The sequence below is a fragment of the Rhopalosiphum maidis genome, chromosome 1, assembly GCF_003676215.2.
Source record: "Rhopalosiphum maidis isolate BTI-1 chromosome 1, ASM367621v3, whole genome shotgun sequence".
Classification (NCBI taxonomy): Eukaryota; Metazoa; Arthropoda; class Insecta; order Hemiptera; family Aphididae; genus Rhopalosiphum; species Rhopalosiphum maidis.
The window spans coordinates 64,887,449-64,909,624 of NC_040877.1; the positions used below are offsets into that span (position 1 = coordinate 64,887,449).

General features: G+C 26.3%; 5 protein-coding genes across 5 annotated transcripts; 3 read left to right on the forward strand and 2 right to left on the reverse strand.

Annotated features, from left to right (window-relative positions):
- Window positions 1–2,479: 2,479 nt before the first annotated feature.
- LOC113547943 (protoheme IX farnesyltransferase, mitochondrial) lies at window positions 2,480–5,358 on the reverse strand. The gene is made up of 9 exons (XM_026948542.1): window positions 5,197–5,358; window positions 4,895–5,045; window positions 4,619–4,829; window positions 4,364–4,559; window positions 3,458–3,633; window positions 3,168–3,350; window positions 2,936–3,070; window positions 2,731–2,857; window positions 2,480–2,664 (listed from the first exon to the last, which is right to left on the reverse strand). The coding sequence occupies exons 2-9, from the start codon at window positions 4,985–4,987 to the stop codon at window positions 2,577–2,579; spliced, it is 1,209 nt and encodes a 402-aa protein (XP_026804343.1). The 5' UTR covers window positions 4,988–5,045; window positions 5,197–5,358; the 3' UTR covers window positions 2,480–2,576.
- A 237-nt stretch (window positions 5,359–5,595) lies between these two features.
- On the forward strand, window positions 5,596–12,717 carry LOC113547942 (serine/threonine-protein kinase unc-51). The gene is made up of 21 exons (XM_026948541.1): window positions 5,596–5,951; window positions 6,125–6,237; window positions 6,361–6,453; window positions 7,162–7,212; window positions 7,281–7,313; window positions 7,391–7,427; window positions 7,707–7,757; window positions 7,820–7,945; window positions 8,129–8,202; window positions 8,314–8,474; window positions 8,557–8,741; window positions 8,808–8,880; window positions 9,033–9,123; window positions 9,811–9,900; window positions 10,089–10,194; window positions 10,260–10,370; window positions 11,436–11,485; window positions 11,557–11,761; window positions 12,035–12,171; window positions 12,236–12,371; window positions 12,444–12,717. Exons 2-21 carry the CDS (start codon window positions 6,148–6,150, stop codon window positions 12,530–12,532), a joined length of 1,989 nt encoding a protein of 662 aa, XP_026804342.1. The 5' UTR covers window positions 5,596–5,951; window positions 6,125–6,147; the 3' UTR covers window positions 12,533–12,717.
- A 1,623-nt stretch (window positions 12,718–14,340) lies between these two features.
- LOC113556000 (pre-rRNA-processing protein TSR1 homolog) lies at window positions 14,341–18,206 on the forward strand. The gene is made up of 12 exons (XM_026960688.1): window positions 14,341–14,631; window positions 14,698–14,971; window positions 15,273–15,492; window positions 15,557–15,757; window positions 15,835–16,029; window positions 16,102–16,273; window positions 16,386–16,595; window positions 16,958–17,181; window positions 17,248–17,511; window positions 17,570–17,680; window positions 17,740–17,947; window positions 18,057–18,206. The coding sequence occupies exons 1-12, from the start codon at window positions 14,514–14,516 to the stop codon at window positions 18,185–18,187; spliced, it is 2,328 nt and encodes a 775-aa protein (XP_026816489.1). The 5' UTR covers window positions 14,341–14,513; the 3' UTR covers window positions 18,188–18,206.
- On the reverse strand, window positions 17,953–19,005 carry LOC113556008 (phosphatidylinositol N-acetylglucosaminyltransferase subunit H-like). Its single transcript, XM_026960700.1, has one exon. The coding sequence runs from the start codon at window positions 18,742–18,744 to the stop codon at window positions 18,220–18,222; it is 525 nt and encodes a 174-aa protein (XP_026816501.1). The 5' UTR covers window positions 18,745–19,005; the 3' UTR covers window positions 17,953–18,219.
- A 183-nt stretch (window positions 19,006–19,188) lies between these two features.
- Window positions 19,189–20,685, forward strand: LOC113550488 (40S ribosomal protein S23). The gene is made up of 4 exons (XM_026952363.1): window positions 19,189–19,347; window positions 20,063–20,222; window positions 20,302–20,486; window positions 20,545–20,685. The coding sequence occupies exons 1-4, from the start codon at window positions 19,344–19,346 to the stop codon at window positions 20,625–20,627; spliced, it is 432 nt and encodes a 143-aa protein (XP_026808164.1). The 5' UTR covers window positions 19,189–19,343; the 3' UTR covers window positions 20,628–20,685.
- The last annotated feature ends 1,491 nt before the right edge of the window (window positions 20,686–22,176 follow it).

Sequence of the window (22,176 nt, forward strand, 5' to 3'; positions counted from 1 at the left end):
TAATTAATAACCATAGATACACTGATTAGCTTACCAGTGTACATAGGTACCGACATCAAGAGGGTTATTGCAAAAAGTGTGTTCAATTGCAAAAGCTCGTTAAAAAAGTTAACAATTTTAATTTTTCAAAAATAAATGTAAATCTAATATTTATTAAGTCTATCGTACAGTAAAAAAATCTGAATCAAATTCAAGGTAATGTGTTTGAAGTATTTCGCATTATCTTTGACTTTGAACAGTTTGAACATGCTGATTAGTGATTAATAATAATTATTAAATAATAAATATATACTAATACCTATATTAATTTATCTATTATTTAAGTTTCTGAGCTAGTTGAAAAATGTCTATGTGAGCTAGTTAAATTGGTTTTATAAATTATTATTAAATTAATGGAATACCTATTTAGTTTTATTATTTATTATGTTTTTTTCTGTCAACACTTTTTTGGTGTATTTAAAAAGCTTTAAAAATTGTAGGTACGTTATTTATACCTAAAGTAACGTTACTCAAAGCAAAACTTGTAAATTTTAATAGAAAAACCATAATGTAAATGTATTTCCTATGTCTTGCGTAAAATGACAACACTTAAAAAAAAATATATGGTAAAACACAGTGCGTTCTCATTAGAAAAAAAGCATTAATTTTTTTATGAAGATTACAAAACAAAAACAGACAAATGTTATAATAATAGATTAAATGGTTTTTTTATATTTTTTGGATACACAAATCCGAAATATCAACTTCAATTAGGTACTTATTTTTTTATAATTTTTATCTATGGACTATATGGCCTATGAGGACTTGCACTATAAAATGTGTATCTACATCAGTGTACAATATACGTAGCGGTATACCTACCAACCTAATGTTTTTGGTTGTGACTTTTTTTCAAAGCAGGTCATTTTTGGGTTCTTGGGAACACAAAGTTTGAAAGCAGAACTGTCCTGCTCAAAGCAGGACGTGTGCCGTGTGGTCACGTTATATTTACCTATACCGGCTATACTAGGGGTCAATAACCTTTTAAGACAGCCAAGTCAAAAGTTACAATTTACATAATTTCCAAATTTTTAAAGAGTCACTAAAAATGTTTGTCTTAATATTTTAGTAGGCACCTATTTGCTTATATCAGTGGCGGCCTGACTATCGACCATGAACAATTTCAAAGTCGATCATGTTAGAATTTATTTTTAGTGCCACGCGCATGAAAATTAATCTAGGTTGTAGTGAACAAATTGTCGATAAGTTTTATCCGTATAATTTTCTATAGATGTCGATCCTCGAAGATGAAGTATATTTTTATTTTTTAGTAGATCGTGACCAAAAAAAGTTTGGCCGCCTCTGGCTTGGCTGGCTTAAATATATAGTTGTACATAATTGATTTTTGATTTAAAATAAACAAATTTAGGTATACGCGAAATAATATTATTAAATAATTTATAATCAATCGTTTATTGTCAGTAGCTTTATTGTTATATTAATATAAGAATATGGGTTTCCTGTATGAATTGTACTCATTTTTAATTTTAGTTTATTACGATGGCTTGTGCAAGTATTTCATATTCAGATATTCTTAAAAAAAAACAAAAATATAATGTTAAATAATATTCAGAGCCGTAATTTAAGATCAAAAGAGCCGCAAGTTGCATTAATCAGTTTTCGATAAAATCGAATTTTTTATTTTGCCGTAACTCAAAAACAAATCGTTGTTAATAATTAAGATTTTCAAAATATTTTGACTTTTTTAAACTATTTATAGACTATTAAAATTTTCAATTTTTTTTTAATATACCGATATAAAAAATTTAGCATTTTAATAAATCTATAAAATTTAGTAAGGTTTATTAAGTTGTTAAGTTATTTATAAGTTGAACTTCTCGAAGAAAAAAAAATCAAAAACCGTTAGTCAATTTTTGTTTATAATCATTTAAAGTTCAAACGTTTACGAAATATGTATCGCAAAAATTTGTTAGTAATTTTTAAGTTGAAAATTCATAAAAAAATTTGTGATCTATACCTAAGGTTAAAAAACCCAATACAAGGTTCTGCATAACTTTTTCTTCAAATAACTGTAAAAAAACTCCAGAGTAAAAATAGCAAACATTTTGTAAGCGCATGAAATTTAATTTTTTTATAAAATCGCGTAAAATATTTTTATATCTTAAAACAATTGAAAATACCTATTTGATGTTATTTAAAAATTATAAGACTTAGAAACTTGAAACTTTCACTAGTAATTGAGAAAAATAAATTTAAATTTAAATATAGGTAATAATATGATATATCCTAAACTGAGTAGACTGACAAATAATCTCCATTTTCTGTTCAGAATTGTTTTTCATATACAATGATACCTGTCATTGCATTCAAATTTAACATATCCATTATAGCGACCTACTCACCGCTTCTACTATACAGCAGAGCAATACCAACTTGCCCACCCTTATTAAATTACTTTTAGTATTAAAAACAACATAAAATTCAACAAAATTACTTTATTCTGTTTATTTAACATCAAATCTGAATTTAAATTAGTAACAATGAAGAAACTATAGAACCGTTGAACAATATACAAATTATAATGGTTCAGCTTTTTTAAAAATTGAACTAATGATTTTTTCATCCTTGTTTACTGTGATCACTTCACTATTTTCTTTTGGTTTGCTGTAAAATGTAAAATTATATTTTATATTAATTTACTATATTAGTTTTATTTTAAATATTATGTACCTGTTTCCTGACCACAAACCATGTTTATTGACAAATAATAATATCATTAATGCTGGTAAATGTATTAAAGAAAATCTAAATAGGCTACGTGAAGTCTTACTGTCAGAATTTTGATGAAATTTCCATGCTGTCAAAAAAATATTATTTTATATATTATTACACATAAAAATAAAATGTCCTTAATACAAATTTCAAGTATACATACCTAAGTACACAAAATAAGCATTTAATGGAGCCACAGCAATTGAAAAATAAATGTTAGTCAATTCACATAATGGTGCTGCGCAACACAAACCAAATATTCCAATAGTGTAACGTAATGCTGTTCTTCTGCATAAACCTTTATTGTCATAAAAGACAAAATACATAAATATTAAACATATTTATTTTAAACTTTTCTTTTTGATTATTAGGAAAATATATAAATTAATTTAAACCTGGATTAGTAACAGACATCATTCTGTAACCGGCTCTTGAGTAATCTGGTCTAAGATTCCAAGAAAGTGCATTGAAATGTGGAAATTGCCATGCATAAAGTAGACCAGCGAGTAATAAACCACCAGAGTCTATAACACCACCTGTACAACCTGCCCATCCCATTAATGGTGGAATCGCACCAACTAGAAATATAACAATTAACTATAAATAATGATAATAGACAAGATTTAACACAATAAATAAATCAACACTATCAAATATAAAATAATAGTATTTAGTATTTAATTACCTACTGAACCAATCCAGGTATTTAAAATACTTAAACGTTTCATTGGTGTATAAATGGATGTGTATAAAAACAGATTTGCAGCACCCAAAGCAGCAGTTACAGGATTTACACCATAATATAAAGTTACTAATCCCAATGATCCACTAACTGCCGCAAACGTAAGAGCATGTATTGGTCTACAAAATTAATATTAAATTACAATCTAACAATACTTATATAATACATCTCTAATACCTCAAATACTAATTATTTTCATTCTTTTTTTTATAATAGAAGTATAAAATAAACTATCATCAATAAGTAATTTTTAATAATCCTAATAATAATACTTAACTGTTTTAATTAGATTTAACAACTATTATAATAATTATAGGGTATAATTTAGTATTTTTATCTCAGAGCCATTAAATGATTAAATGAAAATTATAAAAGTTTAAGTTAATATATAGTATAAACTAATATACTATTTACAATATACCTGCCATTGATTAAAATTTTTAGTTTAATTTGATACTATTGTAATGAAATATTTATAGTATCTTTGTGACATGGGCAACAATACACACCAAATACTGCCAAGGCTCTTGAATAAGTTGAACCAATGACCATACTAAACATTAATTGTCATTTATCTTTTTGAATTTTAAAATTTAGAGTAACTATATTATTTAATATAATTTGAATGGTTACCTTAATTAATTTATAGGTACTGATCAATATATAATCAATAATATTAGTTAACTAATGCAATTACTATACTAAATTATACCATTAAACATTACATGGTATATAAAGCATAAAAATGAGTTAGTAATTCTAGACATTTTATAGAACTTAATTGATATTATTTACATGGGCTAAAATAAAATTGTTATAATATTTGTTGTTTTTATTATTATTACTTACGTTAAAATCCCTCGAACAAGTAACCTATTCTTAGTTCTAGACATTTGGGCATCAAATGGAACTTCATGATATTGATTAATAGAATTTGCTGCTCCAGATACCATACCAGTACCAGCACTGCAAAGTATGAACGTTGTTAAATCAAATGGAGCGGGTGCCATCGCATAACCAGCCATTGTTGTTACAACTACCAAACCTAATAAAATTAAACAAAATTAAATTTATGTCATAATATTATGCAATAAATATTTTTACTTGTCAGTCGACTTTTTGAAAGTTTTAAATAGTGTTGGTGTAAATCTTTCAAATATATTCTTGATTCTGTCCATTCTTGGTCACTATGTTTTTTTTCAATAACAGGTTCTACTACAGAGGGTGGTCTAACGTCCGGCAAAATTGGTAAATGCTTATCAACTGTTACATTAGTTGCAATAAGTGGTTTTGGTTTTGATATTGATTGTGAAATCTAATTTAAATCAAAATAATAGATTACTTTGTAGTTGATTACAGTAAAACATGCAAATTACTTACCTGTCTTCGAATTACAGAACATGTCAAACAAGTATAGACGTTCTTGTTGATCTGAAAACCATCGCGTTGAATGGCCCTTACAAGATGATTCATGGTGTATTTTATACTTTTGTAACGGACTAGAAAGCTCAATCATTTTTATACGATGAGCCTGTAAAATAAAATTTTACATTATGACCTCCAAAACAACATACAAGGATTAAAATAAATGTCAAACAGCACAGCATTAGTTCTAACCGTCGGACATATAAATTATATAATATTATATTATAATTATATTAATGTGCACTCCACCAACGTACCTGAAAAAAATAAGCCCATTGAACATGTGAAAATCGTAGTATTCAGACTTCAGACGTTCAAATTCTGTTCGAAGTTCGCGTTAAACGTCGGTCCAACGCGAAATATTCCAAAAAAAAATCTTATCACTGATCTTACGAAAATTATGTTTTTGATAACAATTCGATTCGATAATATTCTAAGGCCAATGGTTTCGATGTTTCGATATTAATACCTATCGTACAAATTCCACAAAATAAATACCATCAACCGCAGACTATATAGTACAGAGTACACAGAACTTATCGAGTACAACGTACTATAGTTACTATATTGCGATATTCAATAACACGTTCTTAACTTCATGTTGTTATTCACAATAATAATTTTTGCGAAGACCGTGAACTATACGTGATAAGTTCGTGTAAAATACTAGACAATGATAATATCTATCAATATTTAATAATATGCGAATTTGCGATCGTAATTTGTATAGTTTAACTCAGCTACTGCTGTGGTCTATAGTTCCGTGTTTATTGTGTAAAAGTGGTAAAACTTTGTCATAACCATTATAAAATGGTTCTTAATACCGTGTCCGGAATTTAAAAATACGAAATGTCCAATATTCTTTAATTGCTTTTCAAAAAATTAAAATATACATTATCATGTGAGGAAATGAACACCGTACATAATTTTCCTTTACTTTTCTAGAATAATTTTCCGAGATCTAATAGCTAACTTAAACGCATATAATAATTCATAAGTACATACATTCTTGGTAAGATTTCATCAATGATTATTTATTTTAAGTTAGCAATAAACTTTTGGTATTTGGGGGCTATTGAATAACGCCCTACCATTTATGTGGCTTTTGAGTAGCTAATCTGACTGTGATAAATTTGTTTCTTTTATTTATATAGTGAAATGTCCAATTAATTAATTTTTTTTTAGAATTCAGTCTTTAAATAACTAAAATGGAAATTATTGGTGATTATGAATACAATAGTGCCAATCGCTTGGGACTTGGAGCTTTTGCTATTGTCTTCAAGGGACGCTCTAGAAAAGTAAGTCAATATAAAAATAGAGCTGTTAAGAACAAATATAAAACATTTTTAATTTAAACTTGGATATATTTATATTGGTTTAAATATCAAATTTTTCTTTACTATACACTTTATTTTAAACAGAAGCCAGATATGGATGTAGCTGTTAAAACAATAATGAAGAAGAATATACCAAAAACTCAAAGTCTATTGAAAAAAGAAATAGATATTCTGAGGGTAAGAATTTAAGCTTATATTGTATGTTTGTAATAAAATTTCTTTAAAATATCTTTTATTTCAAAATAAAGTTTACTTAAAAATAATAATTTATTTTTATATTTTTATCATTTAATTATACAATTGTATTATATTTATACAGCTTACTTTTTTTAATCTTAATATTGTTTTAACTGCATATTTAGTTGCAGTGGCAAAGCTTCTTAAAAGATAAAGAGACAAAAAATACCCTGCATTATTTGTTTTCTATAATTAAATAATTTTACACAAATATATGTTGAGATATAGGATTATGTCCTGTTCTGATCATGTATATTGTTCTTATGCATGGTCTAGTAAATGTCAAGGATTTGAGATTAAGTGGCATAACATTTTTATGACACAAGTTCTCTTAGTTAATCACAATTCTTAATATTTAGTTATATTTGTCATCTGTTAAATTGTAATTGTTATTGTATGTATTATTGTGACATCTCTTTACATTCTCATATTTCACAAGCTACCCATGTAAATTTGTGTACATTATTTATTTATTATTAGATAATCGTAAGCTTAATCAGTGTTTTGGATAACACCCTATTTCAATCTTCTGCCAAATTAATTAATATACCAATGATTTGATGGTATATTTTATTTAATTATTTATTAATATGTGGTTATATTTAATATTTTGTAGTAAAATTAATAGTAAAAAACTTTTTATTTCAGAAACTAACAGTTCTTCAACACGATAATGTTGTACATCTTTTAGAATGTCTGGTAAGTTATATGTTCATATTGTTAAATTAAATTAATTTAACTAAACATATTATGTATAAAATGTTTAGGATACTGATGATGCATTTCATTTGGTTATGGAGGTATGGATATTAATATTTACTTTTATTTAAAACTGTTATATTAATACATTAAATTAATATTTATTACATTTTTTTAGTATTGCAATGGTGGTGATTTACAAGATTATTTAAATGGTATTTTTATAAATTTATTAATATTTTACCAAAACTTTAATTTGTATTAAACATTATTCTATATAAAAAAATTACATCTATTTTAAATAGCAATTAAATTATTATGACTTATAAAATAAATATTTCTAGATGTATACATTTATACTTATAACAATTCTATCATAGAATGATTAAAAATATTTTAAAACACTCATTTTTTTATTAAAATGATACGGTATATGAATGTTTGAATAATAGTTTACACTTATATTCAATTTTTTTTTATATATACTTGTGCAGTTAAAGGATGTTTAAGTGAAGACACAATACAAATATTTCTAAGACAACTTGGTAAGTTATCATTATATAGCTTCGATTAATAAAATTAAATATTACAATTATTTTGTGTTCAGCTGGAGCAATGTATGAATTTAATAAACAGGGAATACTTCATAGAGACCTAAAACCTCAAAACATCCTACTGAAGTTTTCAGGAGAAACTCGTTATCCAGAACCTAACCAAATTACTTTAAAAATTGGTAATTAATATTTTTACTTATTATTATTTCTATTAAAAATAAATAATGTATTCATATTAAAAATCAGAGTGCTATTGAATTTAAATTAGAAATAATTAAAAATATAATAATATTTAAGTATGTCTTTATTTTAAAAACATATGTATTCAGTATAGTTATTAATCTGCATCTATCTTTCCTTAGCTGATTTTGGGTTTGCTCGATGCTTGGATGAAGGAGTAATGGCAGCTACTATGTGTGGTTCTCCAATGTACATGGTAAATTAATTTTATTAGATTTGTTTTAAAACTATTCAACCAGTTTATACTAAAATAAATAAAATTTAAAATATATTTTTCAATTAATATTTAATTTTAAATATAATTTAGGCACCTGAAGTAATTATGTCATTACAATATGATGCTAAGGCAGATTTGTGGAGTTTAGGTACAATTATATTTCAATGTTTGGCTGGTAAAGCTCCATTCTTTGCCAATTCGCCCGCAGGACTAAAACAAATTTATGAAAAAACTAGCAATTTAATGCCAAAGTATACTTGATTAATAAAATATCAAAATTGAGTTAAGTAAAAATCATTACTATTATTTATTTATTTTTTTTTTTAATTTTAGAATCCCCCCAGGCACATCATCAGATTTATCAAACTTATTATTTGGTCTTCTAAAAAGAAATCCAAAAGATAGAATATCATTTGAGACCTTTTTTGACCATGCCTTTTTAAAAATGAAACCTCCTCCAGTTACAATGCCATCTCCACTTGCTAATAGCCCAAAAACACCATCAGTTTTTGATCAAGGTTAGTTTAATAGTCAATACTTTTATTGTTATTAATATAAATTAATTAGTTAACTCAACATACTAGGTTATCAATATTCTGTAAGTCCTGATCTCTCTGATGAATATGTAATAGTACCTTCAAACATACCTGCATATCAGTAAGTAGTTTAATTGTGTTAAAATTAAAAACTATATGGCAATTACAAAAAAATTTACCTACTGATTTATTTTTCTCTTCATAAAAAATTAGTTGTCACTTAACTACTTAAGTTATAATATTTTTATTATATTATCTCATTCCTTTTCATAGCGAGAAAGAAATTAGTGCTAGCCCTCCAAGACCAAGTACACTTTCTATACAAACTCAACAGGATTATAATAATCCACGATCTCCATTGAAAGTAAGTTTTAACTAAATAATTTTTTAATTAAAAAAAGAAAATTAATATTACTAATTCTTATTAAACTAAATTTTTTAATTCTGAGAAAAATAGTATGATATTATGTACTTTGAGCTAACTTTTTAACAAACAATATATTATTGGTATACTATATATTTATGCATATTAATTCATATCTTGACTTTCACTTACAGGAGTATATACTATTCTTATAAAACAATATCAAGAGATTATTTATGCCACTGACTGCATAGTACATGTAATCATAATTAGCTTAATTAATTAATTGCCTTACTACTAAATTGACATTTAAATATACTAATATGATAAATTGAATACAATTTCTAAAGTTTTAATAATAAAAGATAAATTATACCCTTTCTTATATTGAAAATGAAACTGATTAGACTAAAAACTATATTAATGGTAAATAACATATACATACCTTTGTTAGTCATTCTAAAATAAAGTTATAAATACATAAACAAATCACGTGTTAGGCAAGTTAATGATAACTGATAAATTATAATACTACCATCAGATATTTCTTTAAATAAAGTATACAGTACAATTATTATTAATTCCTTTAATATTTAGCTAAATTGATTTAAATTAATTTTCAACAACTTGCATAAAATGTTTGCAGTTTAAGATTTTCAATCTCGTATTATAATAAAATTATTTTAGTCTGTACCTAGGTCTCAGCCGATTACAATGAATCCAAGGACTTCAAAAAATATAAGTGGACCTGATTTCTGTTCTATATCTCCACCATCAGTAAGTATAGATTTGTTATGTTTTTATTATTTTTAATTTATAAAAGATTAAACTAGTTCTATTGTAATAATTTGTAATATACCATGTTTGCAATATTTTGTAATCTAAAAATATACATATTATGGAAGTTAACTGTCTTAATACAATAAAATACTTATATAAATTTAACTTAATTTAAAAAAAATAAGGTTCAGTTTATGCTCGGAACACCTCCATCAGGAAGAAGAATTTCAGAAACGCCACCATATAATACATGGAACTTTACACCAACAAGTTCTCCATTAAAGAAATCAGGTAAATAATAACATTAATGTATTTAAAAGATTATTAATTTTATCTCTATACTTTGTTGTTTTTAGTTCTAAGTTCGCCACTTTTAAACACACAACAGTTCACATTTAACACAAATCAAAAAATAGGAACAGTTGGCCTGCCTTTCAGTAATAATAACCGTGCAATGACTTTGCCAGGTACATATAAATATTATTTATTTTTCTAACTAAAAACTTAGTACATATCTATAAAAAAGAACAAAATAAATTATTATTGAAAAAGTGAACCAAAAGATTATTGGTATGTTGATATCACTAAGTGGAATAAGACAGTCTTGTTTTTAATAATTAATGATTTATTGATGTTAAAATATTATTTATTTAGAGTTAGTATGAATCTATTTTTACTGTTTTGCGGTATTTACAGAGAGATGTTATAGTATGATATAAGCTGATTGACCGTTTTCACTCCGAATCATTTTTTGTGTATAGTGATCATTGAATTCTGGTTCACTTAGTGACCAACTCGATATATAATGTACAGCAGAATGGTACCCACTTTTCTATATTTTTTTTGTATTTACATTTATCATTATTAATTTTTTCCTTAATGTAACATAGATAATATGTAGTGAAAAATTACCCATTAGTGACACTAGTCTTGTGATTTAAATATATTTTTAGGGTATGTACTTTTTAATGTGTGTTATTATTATTTTAAAGACTTGAGTTTATATGGGTTAAAAAAGTGATTAGGAAGTCTGGAAGTGTATAATTAGTGTCTTCAATTTTTAAAATAATCATTAATTTGTTGATATTGTTGATATATATTGTGATTAATATCATTAGAGGTCACTTATGCATAATATGAGTATTGGTTAGAGCAGTGTTTCTCAACCTGTGGTACACATACCTCTGGGGGTACATAAGAAGGTATGAGGGGGTACGTAAAGCAGTGGTGAAAGATTAAGAGGTATGTACATGAAAAAAGGTTGAGAAACGCTGGGTTAGAATGATTTTGATAAGTGACCTGCTTTCACAATAATCAGGCAAAATAATTATATAATGTTCAATTGTGACCATATTCTTGGTAATTTAATATTGGTTTTAAAAAAACATAAGTATAATATTGAATTTTATTTATATTTTATTAATTTTTTCTATGGTTGATTTTGATCTTTTTTTCTGTATGTACTAATTTACGTTAAGCAAATAAGAAAAATTAAAAATATTATCATTATTTTTAAATATTTGTTTATTTAGAACTCGGAAACATAACTTTCCCAGAACTTCCGCAAGAAACAATATTAGAAGTAAATTGAAATAACTTGTTTTTTAAACTATTTTTAAAATACTTTAATCATTTAATTGTTTTACATTTTAGAAAGAACACATAGAAACATTAGCCAAACTTAATTTTGTATTAGCATTGGTTGAATGTATTGTTGAATGTGCTTCTCCTAAAAGACCACGTTATGAACGATTGGTGCTTTTAATTAGAGCATTACAATTACTTAGCTCTAGTTTAAGTATTGCTACGTCTGAACTTAAAGCTGGTCGTTTGCAACCTTCAACAAATGTTAAAAATGGTAAGAATAAATCTGAGCTAAAATATTTACTGTAAATATAAAAAAAAATATATTTAAACTCAATATACATACATTTTAAACCTACCAATAAATTATTTTATCAATTTAAAATGAACAAGAGAAAAATAATATTATCATACATAACATAATTAAATAAATATTTATTTTTATATGTCATAAAACGGTATTTTAACAAAATTATTTATCATTTATTAATAAATAAAATAAAAATTTAATTAAATTACATGTATTTTTATTTAATTTAACTTATAGTGGTACAACAGCTTAATGAGACTTTTCATAAAGTTTTGGATGACTGTAAACAAATTAATGTACCAAATATGTTACACAATACATCATCATCCACTACTACAGCTGAAAAGTTATTATATGATTATGCCGTAGAAATCGTAAGTAATTCTTAAACTCATATTTCTGTACTTGATATTTTTTTTCATAAAAAATGTATTTTAGTGTGCTAAAGCAGCATTAAAAGAACTGGGCAATACACCATATGATTATTTTAAATCTTATCAAACTGCCCAGATCCTCTTACATAGTTTGTCTCAACAAGTAAACTCTCCGAGCGACAAAGAAATATTAATAAGATGTAATAAATTCGTAATTATTTATGTGGAATTAATATAAAATTAATTAATTCAAATATTTTTATTTTACACAGATCGAGATGCAGTAGAAAAAAGATTGTCTATATTACAAGACCAAGGTTATGTTTACTCAAACACAGTTAATGGCAACAATTCAACTTAATACTGTTATATGATAATAATGTGCTTACTAATTCTTTACAATATTCTAGTCTCTATCTTTTCTTTTGTATTTATATGTAAAAATGTGTTATTTTACTTGGTCCTTATTAATTTATCTACTAAACTAAATCATTGAAACATAATAATATTTACACTAATAACCCTATCCCTGTGTAATAATTATTATTTATTATACAAAATGCTGATATAACTTTTATTATTATTTTTAAATTACAATCATAGATAAATAATTGTTAAGTAAATAATACATTTAAATTAACTGTTTAATATTTGGTAAACAGTGATTTATATATTATAATGAAATAATATTTATTTACTGTCTTTAAAAATGTTTTTATTGCTCTATGAGAAGCTCTGTAAATACATTCTTATTGTAATATTTTATAATTTTTTCATGTTTGTAAAATTTGTATTAATATTTAGAAACTAGAAACAAATTTTACAATAGATGATACTTATACTTAAAAATAAGTAATTTATAATATTAAAAGTTTTTGGAAAATTTAATTTGATTGAGTTGAATTAACTAAATTACCATTTCTAGTAATTGTCTATACTATATTGCTCATATAATATTATGTAGTATTATATATTTGTAACTAATATTTAATTAAATTCCTTATATTGCTGAGATAGTAATCATTGAGTTTAAAATAGAAACTATTCCAAGTAAGACTAATTATTAAAACAAAACTTATTTTTTGTTACTAGTGAAATCAGTTAACCACAGTATAAAACGAACTGTGACGTTGTGTGTCATGATTACATAATATGTACCATGGCTAAATAATCATTATTATTACTATGTTATTTGTCCTTGGTTATAGGTATTAAAAAAATATATATATTTTTAATAGTTTCATGATGATAATATTATTTATTATAATTTCATTATATTATTATGAATGAATGGTAGTTTTTTTTTATAATAATACAATAATAAAAATATTGAAATTAGTATGAAGACTAAAAGATTTAATTGCATATATAAATGGTTTGTCTTTAGAAGCTATTTATGTTTTGTGAAGAAGACAAGAATTTATATTTTTAAAGGTTAACTATCCTTGGTTACGGTGTAATTTAATTACCATCAAAAGTACCAAACATTGATGATACTCTTAAAATAAGCAAAATTAATGAAACAAACAAAAAATAAATCAAAATATAATACAAGACTTAAATTCTAATATAATTTATAAATTATAATAGAAATAGAAAACACAATATTTTACACAGGTTATAAGTTATAATAAATTAATAACAATACAAAAGTATAAGTTATATATAAGTTTATATTATTAATATATTTTTTATAAATTATTATTTATTACTATGGAAAATATTTTAATTGACCACAGGCCATTAGCTAATCAATCGGCCAAGAAATTTATGTAAAATCAACAAATTTGAATCTTCTGCTGCAACTTTGCACGCATGCCTATGCTATCCATGACTCATGAGCAATGAGCATCGATTGCCCACATGATGTAGAAAAGATCTTCTGATTGCCCATAAATGGATTACCTATATCATGGTAAAATAGTAAATACTTATCTATTATTTAGCCATGGGTATGTGTGGATATAATTTGGATAAGGGGCTTATTATAGGCAACTTATCGTACCAATGAGCCATAATGAATTATACGAATTTCCTTATCAATGGTTGAGTGCTATTGTTAACTTCGCGCACGTTCTGGCTACACTGGACCACAGAACTCGGCATCCCACCATTCTTTATTATCTATGGAACGGAACCCATTGATAAATGATATTGAATTGACTTATGTATGCATGTCGCACGTGCGTTTGGGATTCATTTTATTAGTTTTCTATGATTTATACATTGAAAAAATCTTATCTTAAATTTGTAACTATCTACGGTATAATCCTTTATAGAGTGTAGTTCATGGATTTACGTTGGATGTGTTAATAGCCACTTCGTTTATTAATTCTTTAAGAATGAAAACCGAAAACCAAGATCAAGCGGTCCACAGACCTGGGCCAGCTAAACAAGATAATAAAAAACATAAAACTGGTCGCCACAGAAGTAAAGGAACTCTAGAAATTTTGAAAAAAGGTATTTAAAAATACTTTTGGAAGTTAAAATTTAAAATGTAAATAAAAATAAAATATTATAATTTAGGACGTACTGCACAGAATTCAGCCAAATCCAAAGCTAACCACCAGTTAAGTCGTATGGAACGTAGGCATCAAGCTAAGATTTTACGTAAAACAAAAACAGAAAATGTTTTGAATGAAAAACGTAGGTCTTTAAATGTACCTCACTTAGTTGCTGTTATACCTCTAAGCAATAATGTATTTGTTAATGAAAAACTGATGGAGATGATCAATGTATTGCAAAAGGCTGATGTAAAATTAACAACATCTGTTGCATCTGAAGGATACTCTCATTTATGGTGATTATTATTGTTTAAAATGTATGCAATACCATTGTATTAATATTAATTATGTGGTCCTCATTTGCTGAAACTTTACCAACTTAAATTGACTGTAAGAAATGTATGACTATGTCCAACAATTCTTGTTTTAATAGCTGATGTACTTTAAGTACTTATGTTTTATTGATAAATTTCTAACTTCGGACTATCTTAAAATTGGCAAAATAATTAAATTTTATTTTTTTTTATTTTATCAATTTTTACAAATTTTAAGGTAAAAACTAATTTATTACATTTGTATGTTTTTTTTTTAAATTAGGGTTGAACAATTCAAACAAGCATTTACCTTCATTAGACCTGACTGTAGTAGTGTTCTTGGACTTTTAGATACACTTAAAGTAGTAGACACTATTTTGTTTATGGTTTCGGCTGAGGGTGGTTTTGATCAAGATGTTGATTTACTAATGACTTGTATATTAGCTCAAGGACTACCTTCAACTGTGGTAGCTATTACAGACCTTGAAAAAATACCTATTAAAGTTTGTACTTACTGATATTTTACTTAATCTTTACTATTTATACTTAACCATAGTTATTTAATAGAAACAAAATGAAGCAAAACAGTGCATTCAAAAAGATATAGAAAATTGGCTACCCGATGAAAAAGTTAACAAAATTGATACTTCCACAGATATTCTGAATGTTCTTAGACGCATAAGTTCACAAAAAAAAAGGTCAATTACATTTCGTGATAAACGGCCACATTTATTAGCTGAAGAATTGGCTTTTATCCCTAGCTCTGATGTTTGTATTCTTGAACAATTTTATTCTAATTTGGATATTATTAAAATATATAAATTTTATTCATAATTTAATTACAGGATAATCTAGGTACTATGAAAGTTACCGGTTTTTTGAGAGGACAGACCCTTTCTGTAAATTCTCTAGTACATATTCCTGGGTGGGGTGACTTTCAAATGGAACAAATAGATTTGACCTCTAATGATTTTATTAAAAGTTTTACTGGGAAAGATGTACAAACTACAATTTTGGAAACTGCTAATCCTAAAATTCAAGTATGTGGATTTTTTTTTTTGTTCAAAATATTTTTATTTTAAAAATGCATTATAAAAAAAGATAATTTAAAGGATAATTTGGTTTGTGAAAATATACCTGATCCAATGGATGCTGAACAAACTTGGCCTACTGATGAAGAAATGAAAGAAGCAACATCTAAAAATAAACGAATGATTAAACGTGTACCCCAGGGTATGTCAGTGTACCAATCAGCTTGGATTCCTGATGAAGAATCTGACCATGGTATGTACAATATATATATGAATATAATTTTTACATTGATATTGGTTTAAATTTGTAAATTTCAACAATAGCAAGTATAATATACTTTTTAATTTATATTTTATTTAAACAGATGATGAAAACACAGGATCTGATGAAGATTCTGATGATTTTTATTCAATTAAAGATGAAACTTCTGACAATGAAATGAAGAGTATGCTAGATGATCACATGGAAACTATGTCTATGACTTCTATTGCTTCTGAAGCACCGATTGAAGCTGATAAATATGATTTGCAGTTTGATTTAGATGAAGAAGATAAAATACTAAAAAAGATTAAAGGTTTGAGTTTCTATTTTAAAGTAAACATAAAATCAAGTCATTAAAATATTTTAGTTTTATAACTATTGTTTCAAAATTGTTATTCTGGTTTCTCCAAATAACATAATGTTATCAATAATCTATTTAAATTAAGAAGACAACTTGACAGTCAAATTGTTGGTCTGTACCTTAGGGCTTAACTGCATAGCAGGTATACTTATAGTAAACTACTTGGTGGGGATGACAAACAGGTATTATTTGCTCACCGTCTGATACAATTGGTTGTCTTCTTAGCTTGAATAGAGTATAAGCTATTAATAAATGTGAAGTTGAACTATTTGAATTTATATTTGGCTTGTTAAAATATATTTATTTTATTTTAGATGCAAAAGCTGATCAAATGTTTCCCGATGAAGTAGATACACCTAATGATATGCCAGCTAGAATACGCTTTCAGAAGTATAGAGGCTTACAATCGTTCCGTACATCACCATGGGATGTTAAAGAAAATTTACCTCCAGAGTATGCTAGAATATTTCAATTTGAAAATTTTGATAGAACAAGAAAAAGGATGTTTAAAAATTTAGAAAACATAACTGGTGCCGTGGTAATTATTTTAAAATTTATTCTTTTTTTTTTCAATCAGAATAATTCATTTAAACACTATTTTTAGCCTGATTGGTACATTACAGTTCATGTGAAAAATATACCGTCAAAAATGTTTTATTCAAGAGATGCTCGTAATCCTGTTGTACTATTTGGTCTTTTGCCTCATGAGCAAAAAATGTCTGTGTTAAATGTAGTTTTGAAACGACCATCTACTGTACAATTTGATGAACCAATCAAATCCAAATCAGAACTTATATTTCAATGTGGTTTTCGTAGATTTACTGCAGAACCTATATTCAGCCAGCATACAAATGGCAATAAATTTAAAGTAAATAAGATAGAAAATTATATTGGATTATTCTTATTATTTTATATTGATATTTTAGTATGAACGATTTTTTCATCAAGATTCAATAGTCGTTGCTACAATGTTCGCACCTATTGTCTATCCACCTTGCTCAGTTATAGCTATGAAGTACTGCAAAGATGGTTCATTTGTAAGAATTCAAACAATAATTTTATTCTTATTTGTTTAATCTAATTTATTTATTTTTAGCAAATAATTGGAAATGGGAATGTCTTATCAGTAAATCCAGATCGTGTAATTGTAAAGAGAACAGTTCTGAGCGGTCATCCGTTTAAAGTACATAAACATTCTGCTGTAGTTAGGTTTATGTTTTTCAATCGAGATGATATTGATTGGTTTAAACCAGTTGAGCTACGCACCAAGTATGGAAGGAGAGGACATATTAAAGAACCTTTAGGTATGTTTTAAAAGTTATAACTTACTTTATTTAAATTTAAAATCATAATTGGATACAAACGTTAAAAATTTCTTCTATTTGTATTAAATATAATTATTTTTAATCTCAGGTACTCATGGACACATGAAATGTGGATTTGACGGTCAAGTGAAATCTCAAGACACTGTATGTTTAAATTTGTACAAACGCGTTTTCCCAAAATGGACGTACAATCAATTTTATAATAATGTAACAAAATAAAAATATATTAAGTTTGATATCCGCTAGTCACTTCATTTGTTGTTTTCCAATAATCTGTAAACATCCTTGTATATTATTTCTAAAAAATGTAACCTTGGTGCACTTTTCTGGAATAATGTTACTATCCCATTTTGGGATGTTTTAATTGCCAAATAGTATAATACTTTTTGAGTGTGAATAATGTCAACAATAAGTACATCAATAATACTTTCCCAAGGTAATGAAAAAACCCTTTGATGTCCAGTTATATAAGTTGTAGTCAGTTGTAATCCAATAGGAGCTGTTATCAACAATGACTCGTTGGAAACTTTAAAACTAAACTGTAATACAAGTATGAAGAAGACAATTGCAATTATAGAAATAGTTTTTGGACAAAATGCTATGGAATCGCTTAAATATGAGTACACTACTATTAGTAGTGATAAAACAATGACAAAGCATTCTGTGTTGGAACATTTTTCGCGTTTTTCCACACAATATTCTATGCATGAGTGCTTCAATGATTCTTGTATAGAAGACTTTAACACAAGTTTATCGTCTGACTTTATAATGTTCATAATAAATTGTTAAACAGTCATACAATTCTTGATTCAAATTACCGTAAATTTCCAAAATGCACACGATAGTTGTAACTATTCAACACTTGCGTATAACGCCATCCAATCTATTCGAATTGTACATCGTAAGCTGTAGGCTATGATAAAGCAAATTTATTTTGTTATGCTTTAAAACTTTTAATTCGTGGTTGTACCTCACAATTCACAATTAAAGATATACATGACAAATAATTAATATGTAAGATTTTAAATAAAAATAAAATTTTTCATCTCATTATTTTTGATAGCAATCACGAACTATAATATTTCGTGAACGTAGATAAAATCATCTGGAAGAAACGATGGCTTACCATATTTAATCGAATACGTTGGCAAAACTGTATACCAAGACAATCGTCCGGTGTACAACAACTGCTTACCATCGTACCTCCCTTCCGGCTCCCATAGTTTCTGCTGTCTCTGTCATTTCGGTGTTGTACATTTTGTGTACGTTCGTGTTTTTCACGTTTCGTGTTCTATTGAACATTTCATCAAAAAACCTTATTTCTTAACTTTTATTATTTGTTATTTCACCGCAAATTTTGGAATCGTAATAAATCATGGGTAAGTACTAAAAGTTGTGTAAATATTTCGAAAAATTAAAAAAAAAAAAAATATTGACCATGTGGTTTTATGATAATTCGTCAAACGTAGATTCACATTAGTCTAATAATTGTTGAATTATATTTTGTATAACTATATCATATCAATTGCATTGTATGTACTTTTAAGTATTTATGCGATATACTTGATTTAAGAGGATGTCGGAGCATTAGTTTTCTCCCTTTGACCCACGCGCAACAGTAATGACTAACTATATTAATTTCTCAAATTAGAGTGAAATGACCTCTTATTAAATTTAGTCAAGAACATTATCTAGGGTATCTCATAAGTGTTTTATTATATTTAAGTTTTAAATCGAGGTACAAGTATTTTAAAATTGTAAATTTATAGATCTTAAATAAACTCGTAACTCGTTTAAAAATTAAAAATATATAAAAATACTTACGAGATGCTCTATACAATGTTCTTAACTTAACATTTTATATTAGGTCATTTCACTCTAATTTGAGAAATAAATATGGTTGTAATCATTATATTGAACATTAAATTTGCTGTTGCGCATGGATCAGAGAGAGAAAACAAATACTATGCTGATATTATTTTAAGAGATATATTCACTTTAGATTGTATATAAATATTGTAGTTTATATTAATATAATGACCGTTAAAGGTTTTGTAGATATCTATTAAGCTTATAATTATATCAATATCATAGGTAAACCTCGTGGTATTCGTACGGCGCGTAAACACGTGAACCATCGTCGTGTGCAAAAGTGGGCCGACAAGGACTACAAAAAAGCACATTTGGGAACAAGATGGAAGGCCAATCCTTTCGGAGGAGCTTCTCACGCTAAAGGAATTGTTTTAGAAAAAGTGTAAGTTTAATATCTTGTCAGATTATTAAAGTAAAATAAATAATTAATTAATTAATTTAGAAAATTTGTTTATTTACAGTGGTGTTGAAGCTAAACAGCCCAACTCTGCTATTCGTAAGTGTGTCCGTGTACAACTTATCAAAAATGGAAAGAAAATCACAGCTTTTGTACCTAGAGATGGTTGTTTAAATTATATTGAAGAAAATGATGAAGTATTAGTAGCTGGATTCGGTAGGAAAGGTCACGCTGTGGGAGATATTCCCGGTAAGATATTTTATGAATTATAGTTTATTTTATTGTTAATATTTATTTTGGTTTTCAGGGGTTCGTTTCAAGGTAGTCAAAGTAGCAAATGTGTCATTACTCGCTTTATACAAGGAAAAGAAGGAGAGGCCTAGGTCTTAAGGACTTAATAATGTGGATTTTTATTATTTTGAATAAATAAAAACAATTTTTAAAGCGATGTCATGTTTTACTGTAATATTGCATTTAAAGAATACCAACGATCAATAGTAACCAGTTGATTCTGGATATTTATTGAATTATCATATTTATAATTACAAATGTTAAGTTAAAACTAAAGGTATAGCTCGTTACTTTGGTAGATGTTTTTTACTTTCCAATATTCTAGAAATTGAATTTCAAGCCCTTATTAAAATAATTTATTAATATTTTAGTTACAATAAGAAAAACTAAGTGTCAAATTAAAGCTTTAAATTGTTATACTGTTAACTTAACGTTATCTGCTAATTGAAAATAATATTTTGATCAAGTTTTTCTTAAAGTGTATTCAATTTTTGATATATTATAGAAAACTACGTAATTTTTTGATTACTTGTAGTACTATAATACTAGATAAAAACTGATTTGGATTGTAGAAATCTAAAATGTTTTCAATAACATTTAATAATGTCAATTTTTTAAACTCTTATAAATAAATAGTTGTATGTAATTTTCTCTTCCAAATAGTATCCTATGACTTAATATTGATTTTTCAATCTTGATTAATTACTCATCCGGTTTTTAGTAAAAATTATTTTGATGATTAAGATACACTAATTGAGCCGGGTATAAATTGTATTTTATTATTGAGTAAACTGATGACAAAAATCTTACAATATATTATTATAAATTACAAAAGTAGACTAAAATATAATGACATGATATGCACTAAACTACTATTTTAAATAATCTATCATCTGTTAATATTCTGTGTTTTACAGAAAAATAAAATCTGCGTTGCATTCAACTTTTTTACCGTAGTGATTAATCAAAGATCTACTGTATGCAAGGCTGTAACTGAAAAAAAATTTTTATATATAAGTGTTGAAAATGTATAGTTAATAAACTAAATTCATCATTAAAATATTTCTACTTTTAAGAATTTTAGAAGGGCCCGGACCCCTGAATCCTCTCCCCTAGTTACGACCTTGACTGTGTTAAAATATGCCTTCAGTTAAGTTATTTTTTTTTAATTTATCATATTAACATTAAGTAACAATGCTTGAATAGGTACTACAATTATTTTTCAATTTCTTTAACTGGTAATTAAGAATATACTCGTTTAATCCTCATTCTGTCTGTTATCGGTCAAAAAAAAGTTAATGATGATCAAATCATTTTTAATGTCACTGCCGTTGATGACAACTTCGAAGATTCAGCGCTTGACCTAAAACCACCAACTGGCCACATAAAATCAGAAGCAATGTTATTAAAATACATCAGTCGGTTTGAGGTACAAGAGGAGGCAAATGCAACGCAAGTCTTACTTCTTTTTAAAAATGTAAAATACGAAACATGGCCGTTCAAAAAGCTCGTGCTTTAAAAGAAACAGAAGACGGATTAATTTGTTTAGTATTTTTGATTCTGAACGGAGTGATGAATGTATTGATTTTACAATGATGTGTGTTTTTTTTTATTTTTTTTTTCTGTCTGTCAGCCCCTCTTTGAATAG

What these genes read in the sequence shown, in the direction of transcription:
- LOC113556008 (XM_026960700.1), bottom strand. Translation starts at nt 18,744, where the DNA reads ATGAACATTATAAAGTCAGACGATAAACTTGTGTTAAAGTCTTCTATA.
- LOC113547942 (XM_026948541.1), top strand. Translation starts at nt 6,148, where the DNA reads ATGGAAATTATTGGTGATTATGAATACAATAGTGCCAATCGCTTGGGA. An exon ending in GTGGTTCTCCAATGTACATG is followed by an intron (nt 8,203 to 8,313) that starts GTAAATTAATTT and finishes AATATAATTTAG; the next exon opens with GCACCTGAAGTAATTATGTC. An exon ending in ACTAGCAATTTAATGCCAAA is followed by an intron (nt 8,475 to 8,556) that starts GTATACTTGATT and finishes TTTTAATTTTAG; the next exon opens with AATCCCCCCAGGCACATCAT.
- LOC113556000 (XM_026960688.1), top strand. Translation starts at nt 14,514, where the DNA reads ATGAAAACCGAAAACCAAGATCAAGCGGTCCACAGACCTGGGCCAGCT. An exon ending in TCTAGAAATTTTGAAAAAAG is followed by an intron (nt 14,632 to 14,697) that starts GTATTTAAAAAT and finishes ATTATAATTTAG; the next exon opens with GACGTACTGCACAGAATTCA. An exon ending in ACTGCAAAGATGGTTCATTT is followed by an intron (nt 17,681 to 17,739) that starts GTAAGAATTCAA and finishes ATTTATTTTTAG; the next exon opens with CAAATAATTGGAAATGGGAA.
- LOC113550488 (XM_026952363.1), top strand. An exon ending in GGAATTGTTTTAGAAAAAGT is followed by an intron (nt 20,223 to 20,301) that starts GTAAGTTTAATA and finishes GTTTATTTACAG; the next exon opens with TGGTGTTGAAGCTAAACAGC. An exon ending in CGCTGTGGGAGATATTCCCG is followed by an intron (nt 20,487 to 20,544) that starts GTAAGATATTTT and finishes TTTGGTTTTCAG; the next exon opens with GGGTTCGTTTCAAGGTAGTC.
- LOC113547943 (XM_026948542.1), bottom strand. Translation starts at nt 4,987, where the DNA reads ATGAATCATCTTGTAAGGGCCATTCAACGCGATGGTTTTCAGATCAAC. An exon ending in GATGTCTGTTACTAATCCAG is followed by an intron (nt 3,071 to 3,167) that starts GTTTAAATTAAT and finishes ATGACAATAAAG; the next exon opens with GTTTATGCAGAAGAACAGCA. An exon ending in TGCTTATTTTGTGTACTTAG is followed by an intron (nt 2,858 to 2,935) that starts GTATGTATACTT and finishes TTTTTTTGACAG; the next exon opens with CATGGAAATTTCATCAAAAT.